Here is a 16,802-nt window from a genome sequence, read left to right as displayed (position 1 = left end):
GAATGGATCACCTCCCCATCACCTGAAGCTGATCACTTTTCTTCTAATATCTCTTTATCTAAACATTTTTTTGGATTTTCCCGGAACACCGTTCTCCCGTATGTGTGTTCTCATGGCTTTCTCCCTCACGTTTTCAGGTCTATATTGAAATGTCACCTCTACAAAGAGGCCTTCCCTGATCACCCTAGCCAAAATAGTCCCCCTAGAACTTACTACCACTTGACATTACATTATATATTTAGTCATTTACTTGTCTATATTTGATCTTTCCCACTAAAACATCATCGCTCTGAGCGAACAGAGAGTTTATCTACATTTCCAGCACCTAGGACCATGGCTGGCATGTAGTGGGCCTTAATGAAGAGTTGTTTACTGAATGAATCATTTGCTTTATATTAAGATTGTAAGTTCCTTGGACTTTGACTTATAGTCTATTTTTTTAAGATCTTGGAAGGAAGAAATATTTGTTTTCTCCACGATTAATTTGTGCCATAGCTTGAATCACTGAGATTAGAAAGAAAAAAAAATGTAGTAAAATAATAAGTGCTCTGCTGTATTGTATCTTTTTGACACAGAGAACCTTGGTTCATTTCTAAGTGCAATTTGGACTTGACCCAGAATAGCCAAGTTTTATTATAGGGTGTGGGGGGAGAGATTCTTAGTTAATAGAGAATGGTATATTGGAAACATGGTCAAATCATAGAGTCTACTGTGGAGTGTTTAAAATAAGGAGTACTAGCTTGAATCAGATAAAGTGTGAATAACTTAGTGGTTAGAAACATAGGAGCTAGGAGTCAGCAGTGGTTTAAATCTGGATTTCCCACCCATTTGCTGTCATGAACTTAATTTTTATTCTGATTTTATTATTATTTTCTGTTACTAAGATTCTTACTTTGATAACCTGTGTATAAATATTTTGAATAAATGAGGGGTTTGGGATGAGGTAAAATTTACTGAAAAGGATCAGTAGAAGTCACTGATAGAGAGCCCTTTGTAGAACAGTAGACAGTTTGGTTTCACTGTGGTAAAAGAAAAATATGTGTATACGTACACATGCACGAAGAAAGCTCTGGAAGTATGCTCATGAAAGTTGTTAAAAATGATCTCTAGTTAATGGAGATGTGATGTGGAGTTTTGGCTTGGGTTTTGGTGTTTTGTTTATCTCTATTTTTCTAATTTTCCATAGTAAACATGTACTGCCTACGTAATAATTAAAGGTGGTTTCTCCGTGTATGAAACAAAAATTAAATAAAGGGCATATCATCAAAAGTGTCATTGTGAGCAGCTTATTTAGATGCTTAAAGTGGAACAGCACTCACATAGTGATCTTGTCTGGCAGGTGCCACCATGTCAGCCTTGGTCCTCACAGCTTGCATTATTTGGTGCATCTGCTCCATCAAGTCTAACAGACACAAGGATGGCTTCCATCGGCTCAGGCAGCATCACGATGAGTATGAAGATGAAATTCGCATGATGTCAACAGGCTCCAAGAAATCCCTCTTAAGCCATGAGTTCCAGGATGAAACGGACACTGAAGAGGAAACACTATATTCTAGCAAACATTGAAACACAGACTCTGCACATCTCCCAGCATAAGTACCAAGCGAAATTACAGTTCCTTTTGGGAGACACTGCATTAAGAAGAGAGACTCTCTTGCTTCTTCAAAGAGCTTTGGGAAGTTAACTTGCTAAATGTGTATCCTCTGTGAATTTGGCTGGCAGTTTTGAACTTCCCCCTCCTTTAAGTACTCTTACCTTTAAAAAAAAAAAAAAAAATCTGCTTTCTATTTATGCAGCAGATGGGACAGCCACTTTGTTTTTCTTTTTAATTTAAGATGAGCTGTTTGGAGCTTATGTTATAAAGCCAACTAGTGGATGTTATATTTTGCACATCAGGTGTTTACTAGTGGCTTGACTTTTTCTCTTTATTTTAAACGGCCAAAAGAATCCAGAAACATTTAGGCAGGGACAGCAGTCAGAATCTGACATAAAGCTTTAAAAACTCAAGGTTTTCTTAACCTACTGAGAAGTACTTTTCTCTAGTTATTAAATAGCTGGAGTTTCTCTTATCATTCAGGTTTAATGGAGGCTGAATTGATTTTTAAATATATATAACATTAGGAAATGAATAAATGGGCTTCCGCATTTGGCTTTCTACTTGTTCCAAGGTTAGATCAGAACTGGTGGGCTATGCTCTAAAGCGGGATTTCACTACCTCTCTTATAAGGTTTAGCAAAGTTCTAAATACCCCCATTTTAAGGGAGAACTTGTTGAATTTGCTGTAAAAGATCTGAATGTCATTTGAATAGAACTGAGAGGGAGATCTACCAAAAGCTAAAACTTGTGTCGCATATCTTTCAACTTGGTAATAATCCCACAGGTGCTGCTGCTTTTGATCTGTGAAGCACTAGTTTATTCTAGGAATGCCTAATTCTTTAATATTTCCTAAATTTGAACCTTTTTCTGTGTTGTATACTTATGGCTTTCAGATGACCCGGCAATGTACAAGATCTGAATTCAACTGAAAACATCTAGAAGTGTAGAAGAGACCTACTTGCACATTCTTTCACCAACATTTGAACACAAAATACCTACGGTTCATGCTCCAGTTCAAGCCTATGGATATGCTACTGTTACTGAAATAGCTTGGGCAGTCTTATTCATATAGGCCTCTGCAAGTGATTGGGTTCTTTGTCCTAATGTTTCATTTGACAGTCTCTTTGTGATCAACCAGTTTTGTTAAAAATTCAATTGAAAGCATTTAAATATGGCTCCCTCCATTAAAAAAAGTGTAAACTATGGACTGCCGTGTGCTGTAACACTGTGGTGAGAAAGTATCATCTTCACTGCCACTCAGGTTATTGCAAAGACCTGAAAGATTTGCATTTTACTGTGTCTATCATATGCTTTTCAATGGAATTGATGCTTTTTGTAAGTATGAGTCTTACCAATGATCTAATGGTTTAATACCTTTGAATGTTTTTGATGGCCAAGTTGCTGCTGAATTTGTACTAAGTCAGGGGATCAAAAAACTTGCTGTCATCCTTTCAAATTGTATTCTATATCCATTAATGTACTGGTCATCCCAAAGCCTTCATATGGAATGGCTTATCACCTGTGTAGGTCATTCCAAGTTTTGTGAGGAATGCGCCCAAAGTGGCTTTATATAAAGAGATTTGGTTTAGCAGGAATAATGAGGTCATGACACCTGTTAGTGAGTACCTGTGATAAATTTGGGTGGTTCAAGGTTAAGCCATTCTGATATTAATCCTAGTATTAACAACTCTAAATTCTGAGCCCTTGCCACCCACTCTCACCCCATCACATACACAGCTAATACTTAATGAAATATACATGATTTAATGTCTTCGAACAATACTTTACATTTTCTTTAAGGAGGTGATGTGGTAGCATTGCTCTTTTTAGCTTTACTTTTTAAGAGTGCAAAGTCAAAACCAACAAAGAGCCTGAGTGGCTGGTCCTGCTTGGGACATTGCAGGTAGAAATGAAACAAAGTTGATGGGACAGCCTTTTCTTTATTAGCATTGGTCTTCACTAGAGGGTGCCTTTTAAATTCATTTCTCTTTTGAAATATCCATGTCTTTAACTGTTCATCACAGTGGCTGGAGTCCGTGTCTTTAAGCATGTATACAATTTTTTTTTAGGAATTAACACACAAATAGTTCTTTTAGTAATTTTTCCTGAAAGTAAAACCAAATTCTGCTATAAATCTTGACTCTTTAATGAATTTCTAAATCATGCATTGCTCTGGAAAATAAGACCTTCTCAGCCTGTGTTAGCCTTGAACATGAATGTATAGGGTCATGACTACTAAGATTGTGTTCTCAGCCCCGCTTTGTCTCTTATTTGTGGCTCTAATTTTAGACCACATTAACTGCTTAAGGCATTGAAGCCATATGGAATAGGGAATGCATTTCTTCAGTGTTTCTCCTAGAGACTTTCCATTTCCTTGGAGTCATGGAGGCAAGTAAGTATCACAGTATTAAGACATTGGCCCAAATCTGAGTTGTGCCTTTCTTTACTCACAAGGCATGTTTTTTGTCCTGGTGATCCGTTTGTAAGCCTTCTTACCTCCCAGCTCCTTAATAAAAGCAAAGTGATTGAGTAGGTAATTTTCAAAGCGTCTGCCTGTGTAAATGTACTTGTACTGGTTATGCAGTTCGGTAAGATGAACTCAAGTTAATTTCAAATGGGTGGAGACCCCTTTTGGTTTTGTTGTATTTTGCTGACCACTTGCTTAGTGTTTGGGATCCCGTCCAGTTGAGGAATGCTTGCACTTCTCACTGGAGGGAATTTGCTTTGGGACTTTGTCGTCCTCCAGAAAGGAAACTTAATGTGTATTTGGCCCAGTGTGATTGATTGGTTAATCTTTGGTAACTTTCACCTGGATGGAATTTGCTGAATTAATGAATATTGATCTTAAAAATCATTATGAGTTGACAAATAAATAAAAGGTAGTCCTTATGCCTGAGCTTATTGTGTTTCTGAGCTAATACCAGGTTACACAGTAGCCATGACCTACTCCTCCATTTCCATTTATTCTCAATACTAAATAGTTTCCTCTTCTTGTTGCCAGAAATGCACTTGTTGCCAGGTTTTGCCCCTGCTGTATTAAAAGCTTCTTGGTTATGAATGCTGTGATGGTGCCCCGCCTATGGTTCTCTGGTAGATTGCTTTAAAAATAGTAACTTTGTTGCTACTACAAAAAATTCCACTGTGGTTGATGTTTGGTGACTTTCTACCTAGCAACTTTTTGTAACTCCTTGAGTTTCTGATTTGTTTTAACTGTAGCAGATTCTTTGGGGGTAATTAGGGCCCTTGATTAATGTCAATTAAACTTGGATTTCCAGTTCATAAATATCTCCCAACACCCATTCCTCCAGTCTTTAGCAATAATTAATAAATATTCCACCTGATTTTCAGAATATTGTCTTAGTTGATTTTGATTAGACAGAACATATTATGAAATTTGAAAATAGGCTATCATTTTAAGGCAATTGGGTATAAATTACATAAATATGTATGATTATGACTTTTATAAATGGCATAACATGAATGTACTAGCTACATTCTGTGCTGGCCATGCGCAGATTTTCTGGAGATATGATATAATGGTATTTTTTTATGCTCAGAGTAAAAATCAACTTTTCACCTCTCCATTTTGTCCGAGTGACATTCCCAGGCTCCCGAACAATTCTATAGCTACTTATGTGAGGTGCCCAACACTCATTCATCTCAAGTGCTTCAGTCTTTGGTTTATTTCATGCACTGTGCCTTCAAAATGAAATTTTTAAAAGGGACTCTAAATGAAGTTGAATAGTAGTTTTAAAAAGTCAATCTGTGTAATTTATGTGAAATCTAATTGTAACAAGGTCCTTTCTGTTTTTTATATGTAAACAGATCTAATAATCCTGTATAAAAGTTATTTTATGATGTTTGTCTTTCTTTGTGTTTTGTCTCATAATCTTTTTTCAAAAGCAATAGACAAGAAAAGATTATTGTCTTAATTTGAAAGCTATGTATTTCGTTTTCCTCCCTATACTAGGGGAAAATAGTAGGCTAGGAACATAGAGTGTCACCTGTAGAGTGTTTTTGTCTTCAGAAATTTACTCAAAAGAAAGCTGTTTCTGAAATAATCACATTGTATAGTAGCCAGAGTTCTTTCTGTTTGTGGCTCAGCTAGATTGATAATATGTCCAATCACTCCACAAGAAACACCACCAAAATGGCTGTTGAAAAGTTTATGTGCACATTTCAGACTTGTTTGTTAAAAACTTTGTCCTTTTTCCAAATAAGCCACATTTTATAATGTGTCCGCTGTGTTAGGCATAGTGGTGATGAATTCAACATCCGCTTTCAGTTTTTGTTGATACTGCTGGTCCAATAGAAACAGGGAAAGTGAAGTTATATAAAAAGATGGGCTCTGCTGACAAGGAACTCATAGTCCAGACCAGAGAGATTAGAAATGAGAATAAAGCTGTACTTCCACAGCAGTTGGTTCCTCTAAAAAGAAAATCTCTGCTGGAGGGGAACTATAACGTCGAGATTTGAGTGTGCACATTGGAGTTGGCCCAATCTGTGATAAATTCTCAGCTCTCCCACTTGCTTCCTATGTGGCTTTGCATTGTACAGGTTTCTTCACATTCTCCTAAGTCTTACTTTTCCTACCAGTTAAGGAATAATACCCAGTAGGATTGTACTGATAAAATAATTGATTCTGAATTGAATGCCTGTGGTAATCAGCATCATTTTCCTTCATTTGCTGTTTTCTGATCTTTTGAAAGAAGAAAGAGAGGTATTGTATCAAATATATGAACAAAGATCTATTTACAGGTGTTCATTTTAATTTAGAAGAAATCCCTACACATGAATACCAAAAAAAAAAAAAGAGCGATGAAATTTTCCATTATGTAGTCCCATAGATTGTCTATCACATGGCAGTAAAGTTTTTAGAATTGTGCCAAATGCTTCATATTTGTTTTTAAATGAAATTAGATTGCATTTATGCCTATTCAGTGAAAAGAGTCTTAATTAGCTGTGGCAGGAAATCTGAATAGTAATAACGGTTCTTTTCCCTTCAATGTTTGAAATATTTTCCTGAATTTTTTTGGTCAGGAATTTTCTTGTAACTGATCAAGAACCTTTTGGTTTGTATCATAAATGGTTATCTATCAATCATGTTTCATTTTTCAGGTTTCTAGAAGCTGATTGTTCTCAGCAATTACACATGATGTTCAGTGCTAATACAATTCAGTTATGAATAAATGCCATTCTGTTAGGGCTTCATCTCATACTCACCTGCAGCTAGAAAGCCAACTGATTATATGCTCTTTGTTGCAGAGCTCAGATAAATACCTCAATTATTACCCACAATTTAAAAGCAATGAAATCAGCATATGAAGCCCAACTTTAATATCACAATTTCCACCTACATTAATCAGTAGAATGTTAAAAAACAAACATGTTACTACTTATGCATTTCGTCTGAAGTCAGATGGAATCCTATTCCCTTTTAACTGTGTAAACAAAAGTAGACAAGGCAAACAAGAATTGGAGCAGAAAGTTGTCCAAATTTAGAGACCAGCCTGGACAAGATTGAAGACGGAAGGGTGAGAAGATTGAAAGTGTGGTCATTGGAAGTGGGAATATATTGAGACGGACACCTCAAATTCAGCAAAGACAATTTATGGATTCAGTTACAAGCAGTATAAAAAGGCTGTGATGCAATCGAAGGCAGCAGGTGGAGAAATTAAAGATGGAACATACAGAAAGATTGCAGATTAAATAGAAATTGTCATAACATGGATTACATTCTGTGATGGTCATTGAGATTGAGGCAAAGCAAGGGGGTCATGGGAAGAGATCTAGATTTGAGTATTTGAAGTTATTCTAATATTTCTAATTATTATTGTCCCTTACTAGGTATTAGATGATTCCAGTAGAGGTGTTCAAGATCAAACAGGCTTTTGATTTAGCATTTGAAGGATGTGAGGCATGCCCATAAGAATTGATCCTAAAGATATGGAATGGGATAGGTGGTGAGTGGGCTGATTATGATAATGGCTGAATTGGACAACTGGATTTTTTTAGAAAATAGTTTTAGAATAGTTTTAGGTTTACAGAAAACTTGCAAAGATAGAGTTGGCAATGGGTTTTTATTTGGAGGATGTGAGTGTTGGGAGGGCAACAGAAGAAAGATTGTGTATATAGTTTTCTATTCATCAGACTTGAATGGAACACATTTGAAAGGGACTGGGCACAGCAAGTATCATGTATAGAATCTAATCATGCATGCATAGTCTACGTGATCCAGGTGTCAAGCCATGTAGTGATACCTCTAGGTAACTGAGCTAAACTCAGTTCTTCTCTAATGGTTGGTATTTCCATCCTAGATTTGGGGGAGACCTAATGATTTTGCAATGACCAAACATGGGCAAAGATAACCCAGCATGCAGAGAAATAAGACACCACCAATAAGAAAGCAGAAAAACCCCTATACTGGTTTCAGGTGTTGACATTATCAGACCCTATAAAACAAATAAACTGTTTTCAAAGAATAAAAGATAAGCCTGAGACTATCACAGGAAACAATAAAATAACAGAAATTCCAGAAGTGAAAGTACAGAAATTAGGATGCACAGTTACAATGGCAAATTGGACACACAGAAGCAGTGACCCTCAAAACAGACCCAAAGAAACTGACACAGTGCAGAGACAAAAAGGTAGAAAATAGGAAGGTGAGGATAAAAATGTGACTTAACATAAGACTAATACATGTTTGGTCATGAGAATTCTAGAAGAAAAAGAATGGAATGTAAACTATTTTGAGACAATGATGCAGGACTTTCCCAAATTGAGAAGTGGTATCTATCGATTAAAGAAACTCAATCTAAGTAAGAAAAAGTAAACACCCACACCTAGACAATCAGTGAAGCTGCTGAGCACAAAAGACAAAGCGGGGGGGAGTGGCCAGAGAGAAAATAAATTAACTTCAAAAAATTATCAGTAGGACTAAAAGATTAGACTCACTCCCAACCACAGAAACCAGAGTACAGTAAAAATCGTATTTTGAAAGTGTTGGGTAAAACATTAAGTAGCTTCCAACATAGAATTCTACATTAAACATACCGTTCAAGAGTAAAGGTCAGCTTCCAGGTAACTGAAGTCATTGATGGCAACCTGTTTCCTAATGTTTCATTGCAAAATAGTGCAAAGAAAAAGAAGGGAACAGGAAACCTACACAAAAGCCACACTCTCAGAGTAACTTGAAGTCAGAGAATTTTGAATCAAACTTAATAAAATGAGCAAAATCACCAGATCTCAGCATGTACTCTCATATGCCTGTCCCGGCACCATCCCAATGTAGGGCTTTATGGAGCAAAGGCAGATGGAAATCTGCAAGAAAGACAGAAGGAGGATGCCTGTGCAAGGACGTTGCAGACGTTAATCTGTAACCACTGCCAGAAAGACCAAATCTATCCTCAGTCTGAATCTAAAAACATGTCCAAGTACATCAGAGCACAAACTATAGGGAAGGGGCTTCAAAGTCGGCACAATTCAAAGGGGGGCAGGCATGATTTAAAGGGACAGCATGAAACATAGCTTTTGGTGAAGGAAAAAAGTGGAAAAAGTAGAAGCATCCTTTGACAATTAGATAATGAGGAAGAAAAGCAGCAAAGAGGAAAATTTAAGAGTCTTGCAAGATAAAGAGTATTGCAAAACTGGAGCACTTAAAGCCCCTCCCTATGACCAAAACAAACCCACAAGAAACCTACTACCAAGTGCTTGAATTTCACTAGACTGATGGAAGAGAGCTCAGCCATGAAGCATGGAAATATAAATAACATATGGATACTGACATGGAAAAAGCAAATTTGTCATCACTTGCAGATTTGATTGTGCACCTGAAAAATACAAAATAACCTACAGGCTAATTAGAAATAATAAGATAATTCAGTTCGACTTCCAGCTGTGGGTGAATTGGCTTGAAACATAAAGATCTATCCATCAAGAACAATGAGAAAAGCTGGATTTAAAAACAAAACCAAAAACTTGTTTGAAGGACGGAAGAACTATTAGGTTACCAAGGACTTATGGGGTTGAGATCCTAAAGCAAAGAAATTCAGGGGTGAGCATGATAGTAAAGTTTTATCTTAAGGCATTTGTTGACGCATAACCAGTGACTGAGAGAGATACCTACTAGCGAAGAGGTTAGTCAAGAGGCAGAGAACTTGAGCAGAAGCTGTAGGCAGTAATCATTGGATTGGGGGAAAATACAAATTTAGCATCTATCAAGGAAGAAGGCGCTGCTCAACAGGCTTTCAGTTAGACACTTGAGTGGCTACGTATTAGAAGCAAGGGATAATCAGAGACAGACACATTTTTACGAACCCAGAATCCTACGTGGTGTTAGTGCTACCCGGGGCTGGAGTAAGCTGATGTGCCACTACCCAAACCGCTGGCACCAGGCAGCAATAAACTGACCCTTGGGGAAGATAACATCTGAAGCCTCAAATGATTACTACAAATTTTAATTTATGATGTATAATTTATAACATATAAATAATTGAAAGTTATTTCTGTTGTCAAAAGACAAAAGATGAAAGATCAAGGGGAAAAAAAAACAAAAACAGTCCCATGAGAGTTACAGACTTTTCATTTATCAGTCAGAAACTTTAAAATAATGACAATGAATAAATGCAAAAAGAAAAGATGAAGACTTTTAGCAAAGAATTGAAATCTAGTAAAAAGTAAGTGGAGGTTTTGATTCCAGACAAAATGGAGTAGATATATCTCTCTTCTAATCCTCCTAATAACCAGAGCAAAAAATCTCATGTATTGTCTACAAAACAAATAAGATTCAGGATGGTGGAGAGAAGAATGCAGACCAGTTAGGGACCTCAGGATTCAAGGAATGATATGTGGTGAATTCCTTGGGCTTTCTTTCTGCCTCATATATCCTACAGTGGGTGTTGCATTATATGTCCCATAACGGAGGAGCTGGCAATCCAGAGATGCCAAAGGGTGGAGACGTAAAAATCCCAAAGAAAATACTTCTGTAGCCAAAGGACACAGAAAGGGGCAGCCTACCAAGATGGAATAGTTTTATTTATTTTTTTAAAGATTATTTATTTATTTATTTGACAGATCACAAGTAGGCAGAGAGGCAGGCAGAGAGAGAGAGGAGGAAGCAGGCTCCCCGCTGAGCAGAAAGCTCGATGCGGGGCTTGGTCCCAGGACCCTGAGATCATGACCTGAGCAGAAGGCAGAGGCTCAACCCACTGAGCCACCCAGGTGCCCTGAGATGGAATAGTTTTAAGCAATAATTGCACTACCCCAGCCAAATGCTACTGAGAAAACTGAGGCCCATCTCTACCCCTTACAGCAATGGCTAAACTGGGGGCAAAGACTCTACTTGTGCCTGGCTATAAAGAAGCCAGGATGGTGGGTGGTGTCAAAGAAGGCCCAGGTCAGGGAATCTGGAAGGCTCAGTTGGTTGCCTGTCAGACTCTTGGTTTCCATTCAAGAACAATCTCCAAGTCGGGAGATCAAGCCCACGTCAGAAACACACTCAAGGATAGTCCACTTTCCCTCTTATTCTCCCTTTCCTTCTGCCCCTCACCCCTGCACACTCTGAAATAAATATTTTTGAAAAATGAAGATGATGACCCAGGTAAAGAGCCAGGACCTCCATCACAGCACAGTGGTTATAAGCACCCCCCCCGGTTATGGTGTCAGCGGGTGCCATCTGGGGAAGGGTAACAAGGCACCCCCAACATAGCAACTGGGTTATCAACAGAGGCCAGAGGAGAACCTGAACTTCTCTACTTCAACCTTGAAGCAAAAAGCCGGTTTCCCAGCACCCCCACTGGCACAACATCAGAGGAGTTCTGCTTAAACAGAAGATTTAAATATCCAGGGTCTTATAATACCTTAAAATAGCCAGGACTACAACTTAAAAATCATTCATTATACCAAGAACCCAGGAAATTTCAACTTGAAAGAAAAAAAGATAATTAACAGATGTCAATATCAAGATGACACACATGTTGGAATTATCTGACAAGGACATAAAAAATATTTTAGTGAGAAATTACAAATAAACTTAGGACAAATGATAAAAAGAGTCTCAGCAAAGAAATAGAAGATATGAGGAACCAAACGGAAATTTTAGATTTGAAAAACCCAATAACTGAAATTTAAAAATTCAGTCAACCCCCTCAATAGCAGAATGGAAGGGACAGAGGAAAGATATGGCTGTCAGTGAACTTGAAGACAGAGCACAGAAATTACCCAATATGAACAACAGAAAATGGGCTGAAAAAAATTAGTAAAGCCTCAGATATGGAGAGTACTCCATATCTCTAACCAAAGGTCTAGTATTTGTGTCATCGGAGTCCCAGAGGGAGAGGAAAAAGAGTATGGGGCAGAAAAAAATATTAGAAGAAACGATGGCTGAAAATTCCCCAAATTTGGCAAATGACATAAACCGAAGATTCAGGAAGCTGAGCACATCTCAAGCAGAATAAAACCAAAGAAATCCATACTAAGACACATCTTAATCAAGTTTCTGAAAAGAAAAAGTTTTGAAAGCAGTGAGAGAAAAGATACCTTAGCTATAATGGAAAAACAATTCAGAGAACTGCCAATTTCTCATCAGAACCATGGAGGACAGAAGGAATTGGCACATTTTCCAGTGCTGAAGAAAAAAGAAAATTGTGAACCTCAGATTCTATATCTGGCAACAATATTTTTCAGGAATGAAGAGAAAATCAAAATGTTATCAGATGAAGGAAAACTAGTAGAATGTGTCTCCAGCAGACCTACTCTTTAAAAAATGGCTAAATGAAGTTCTTGAAACAGAAGGAAAATGGTAAAAGAAGAAATCTTGGGACATTGGGAATGAAGAAAGAAAAATGGAAAAAGTAAAATATGGGTAAATACAGTTAGCTTCCCTTCTTTTGAATTTTATAAATTACAGTTGACAGTCGAAGCAAAACCGATAACATTACCTGGTGTGGTTCTCAATTAATGTAGAGGAAATCTTAAAGACAGTTCTAAATGGAAGTGGGTAAAGGGACAGGTATGATTTGAACACCTTTACAAGAGGTAACTTTTCTACATTTCACTGGAACTGGTAAAATGTGGACACAAGCCGACTGTGACAATTTATGTATCTGTATGGGTGGCTTTGGACGGCTGATTCTAACAGGTTGAGGGGGGCAGGATGAGGTGCGTGGAAGCAATTAGCACACACTTTAAGATGAAAGGGTTGGTCTTGGGAAGAAAAGAGCCTCAGGTTGGCTAAAGACACACATTGAGAAAAGGAAAGGGGAATAGGGACTTGCGTCTGACGATGACTTTCTTCTCAGCCAGGCAAGGCCCCTGCTGAGAGAGGAGATTAGCCGAATTGAGGGCGATGATGCGGGTTTGGGGCGCCGAGAGAGGATATGAGCACCAGACGGGCACATAATTCAGGTAGTGTCAGGGGTTAAAACTAGTTTTCAGCCCCACTGCTCAAAAGCTGTAAAGTGATGAATTGACCGCCAGGTGGCGGTGTCTGTGGAAGCTCACGTATCCCATCGGCCCTGGCGCCGGGGCGGAAGAAGGTGCGGAGGTAATTCTCTGGCTCGCATCGCCTCTACTCTTCTATCCCGACTGACGTTGGACAACAAAGATGGCTGCAGGAACCAGCAATTATTGGGAAGGTGAGGGCGAGGCTTCCGTATGGGTCTCGCCGAGAGGCAGAAGGGCTGGGTGGGGACGGGTCTTGGGGGAGGCGGCAGAGGAAAGAGCCTGGCCTCCGGAGCGGCCGAGCCGGCGGGTGGGGCATGTACAGTCGGAGCCCCGGGCCTGGGGGCTGAGGAGACCGAACGGTCTGGGGCAGGGGGCTGACCCGAGAGGCAGCGAGACCTGGAGCAGGGGTTGGGCCGAGCGAGAGAGGTGAGCGGCGATGGAGTGGAAGAGGGTCCTGAGTCACTGGAGGAGAACTGGGTTGAGGAGCTAAGCGAACTTGGACACAGGGGTTTGGGGTACGAACTCTGAGAGGAGACGAGTTTTGAACGAGAATATTCCGAGCCCAGGAGGCTGGAAGACTCAGCGTTTTAAGAGTTGAGGTCACTGTTGGACAGTTGAGCAGGATGAGGGAAAGAAGGAACTTGTCAGTCCGGTCCCTCGAGAGAAGTTGTATGAACGAAGTGCCTCCAACTCGGTCCCCCTGGCAGCTTCAGGCTGGGACTTCGAGGATTGGGTGTCGAGTCCCGTTTGAAGGCAGAGGAAATAACTTTACCAAACTCTGCTGTGAGATGAGTTTTGTTAAAAAGAGAACGTTGAGAGAACCAGTGTGAATTGCAATGATTGCATTTGCTGTACCTCTTCTGCCAAAAGAACTGCCTTGTGATTTGGCGAGTACGTTTATTTAATTACTGAAAATATGTTCCGATAAAGTGCGCTCATGTAAAACTCACTCTTGGACCATGATAACGACCACGGATCAGAGAATGCTCATCTTTTTCTTTCAATTGTGTCTTTGCTTTATTACGATAGAAACTACTCTCCAAGCCTCTCGGAAACCACAAGTAACAGTACTGTCACTAACAGCCCCTTGGTCTGAGAGCTTAATTCTTGAGTTCATCCATACTTGCTTGTCTGTATGTACCTCGGGCCTACTTTCAGAATGCTTTTAGTTGATGTTTTCTATTAAGAAAGACAGTTACTCGTTAGAGAGAGCCATAATTATAGTTTAAAACACGCATTTAAATGCCTATTTGGAATGTATACTAGATAGAAAATATTTTAAAATTATGTACACGTGGCTATTAGTATTTTTAATACTAGTGATTAGGCTGTAGTTTTTTGAAGCGCTGTGCTATAGTAATTATAGCATCTTATTATTGACAACCTACTCTGTGCTTTAAGCTCATGGTTACTAAACCCTGAAGGTAGGGTCCTGGGATCCAGCCCTATGTCAGGAGGGGCGCTCAGCGGGGAGTCAGCTTGAGGATTTCTGTCCCTCTCCCTTTGCCCGTTCCCCTGCTGCGCACGCGCGCTCTCTCTCTTTCAAATAAATAAATCTTTTTTAAAAAGTGGAGGTTCATAAGTAGATTTTCGATAAATCTCAGAGTCAGTTCTCAGAATCTTAGAACATTAGGGCGAGTGAAGATTCTGAGACTTGGTCATCTCTGGCAAAATATGCTCCACTATATTACAGTGCTTCTTACTTCTAGTTGCTGATAAATATATTGAAATAATGTTTTGTAATCCTTCTTCCTGAAAGATGAGATCCTTACAATAGTCCTTTCTAAATTTCAGCCCTTTTATTTTGACAGCCACTTTACCTTGAATGAGAGTACTCACATCTAGATGTAGGTTTCTGGCCTGGGCTTTTCTCCCTTAACCACTAGGCCAAACTACTATACCAGTGTTTCTGTTTGCTTCTGTTCTTTTAAAACTTAGGCCCTTATTTTGTCATACTTATATTTGACCTTGTTAGTCACATAGTTCCTTATTAATTTAAGTATCCCTAAATTTCTTTCAGTAAACTTATTGAAAGACCAATTTTTAATCCTTTGTTGATTATTTTTTCTTTAAGCTTCAGCTACTAAGTCATTCTACTTAGAATTTCATAAGCTTTGTAATAAAAAGAGATAGGACAATCTCTGTCAAAAACAGTGATGGTTTCTTTTTTATGAAGTTAGTTGATAAGTTGTTACAATGTCTGTTATAAACCATACACAGTTTCTTTATGATTTGTATTCTCTCCTTTTTTCCCCCAAATTACAAAATTGTAGACATTGTTACAGAAATAGTTTCAGAGATTTAGAACATTTGTTGTCTAGCTATCTTTGGAATACAGGTGAAGTTTTCTACCTCCCACTGTTTCTCCCCTTCTTGACCCATCTGAAGTTTAAGTAAGAGACAGTTTGCCTTTCTGGGTAAGTCTTTGGCTGTCTCCTTTTAACACTTTTCTTTATGAGGACTCTAGATCAATATATGATTATTTTCATGGTTTATTCAGAATAGTTTTGTAATTTTTATGTCTGCTGATGGACTCTTTGTGTTTAGTTATTTACTTTTCAAATTTTGTTAAAGATCTCAGGAAACAGGCTCGACAGCTGGAAAATGAACTTGACCTGAAACTAGTTTCCTTCAGTAAACTATGTACAAGTTACAGTCACAGCAGTGCCCGAGATGGAAGACGCGACAGGTATAGGTACTACCAGATTCTGTCTCTTATGCCTTAAACCATAGAATGTTTTAAAAGCATTTAAAAATAAACTGAAATACATAACTCTGTAACTTGGTCTATTGGTGACTTTTTCGTATTTTATTTTTTTGTTACTGATTATATTTTAGAGATTTATAAAAATTCTTCTTAATTCTTGAGACTAACATTCATTTGGGATCCTCAGGCAAAGGTTGTGATGGTGTTAAGAGGGAAGTGCTAAGGCTTAAGAATGAGTTTCTCATTCTTTTTCTAGTTCAGCCAGTGTAAGGAGATATGATTTGTATTTTGTATTTCTTTATATTTCTTATTGTATTTCTTATATCTCCTGGTTGCTGACTGGATCTGAGAAACTACCCAGATGTAAAGTATACATACTGCTAGTCTGGTGTTTTAGAATGAATCTAATGCACTGTGTATCCTCACTATTAATCATCTAAGCTATTTTTTTTTTTTTAAGATTTTATTTATTTGTTCGACAGGCAGAGATCACAAGTAGGCAGAGAGGCAGGCAGAGAGAGGAAGAAGCAGGCTCCCTGCTGGGCAGGGAGCCCGATGCAATGTGGGGCTCAATCCCAGGACTCTGGGATCATGACCCAAGCTGAAGGCAGAGGCTTTAACCCACTAAGCCACCCAGGCGCCCCATCCAAGCTGTTTTTACTTTGAGGGTTTTTTTTTTTTTTTTGAGAAATCGGAATACTATTGTATTGAACACCTGGAAAATGTAATCTTATCTTTGAATCTTATGCTCACTTTAGGCCATCCACTTGTTTAAAAAAAAATTAGGAAATATTTAAGACACTTAGAAAGGTATAAAGAATAAAGGATCCTCATGTGCCTATCTCCCTCTTCAAGAAATAATCATTATCAGTTCAGTTGATATCAGTTATCAGTATCCCATTTTCTGCCTCCTCATTGTCTCCATATTTTTACTACATATGTTTGCTTCCTAAACAATTTATGGTATCTTTCTGTAATTATTTTGCAACTTGCTTTTTGTTTAACAGTATCTTTGTGATTAAGCTTTGGATACATTTAACTGTAGTATATTCATTTG

The 16,802-nt window shown here is 38.4% G+C and overlaps 2 protein-coding genes across 5 annotated transcripts in view; both read left to right on the top strand.

Moving 5' to 3' along the window:
* CPD (carboxypeptidase D) overlaps positions 1-5,454 on the top strand; it is a 77,025-nt gene extending 71,571 nt beyond the window's left edge. The window contains exon 21 of the mRNA XM_032848464.1: positions 1,340-5,454. Coding sequence (XP_032704355.1) covers positions 1,340-1,566 — 227 coding nt within the window. The 3' untranslated portion in view covers positions 1,567-5,454. The remainder of the gene's footprint in view (positions 1-1,339) is intronic.
* Positions 5,455-13,106: 7,652 nt separating this feature from the next.
* The window catches only part of GOSR1 (golgi SNAP receptor complex member 1), a 55,910-nt gene continuing 52,214 nt past the window's right edge, over positions 13,107-16,802 (top strand). For 3 of the 4 annotated variants that reach the window (XM_032848474.1, XM_032848476.1, XM_032848477.1), the window contains exons 1-2: positions 13,107-13,229; positions 15,613-15,733. In XM_032848474.1, coding sequence (XP_032704365.1) covers positions 13,199-13,229; positions 15,613-15,733 — 152 coding nt within the window. In that variant the 5' untranslated portion in view covers positions 13,107-13,198. The remainder of the gene's footprint in view (positions 13,230-15,612; positions 15,734-16,802) is intronic. The other variant, XM_032848475.1, reaches the window with a different exon arrangement.

Source organism: Lontra canadensis, unplaced genomic scaffold, assembly GCF_010015895.1.
Source record: "Lontra canadensis isolate GAN:19392208 unplaced genomic scaffold, GSC_riverotter_1.0 scaffold204, whole genome shotgun sequence".
Classification (NCBI taxonomy): domain Eukaryota; kingdom Metazoa; phylum Chordata; class Mammalia; order Carnivora; family Mustelidae; genus Lontra; species Lontra canadensis.
The sequence above is the reverse complement of the archived record's forward strand: the minus strand, read 5'-3'. Positions and strand labels throughout refer to the sequence as shown.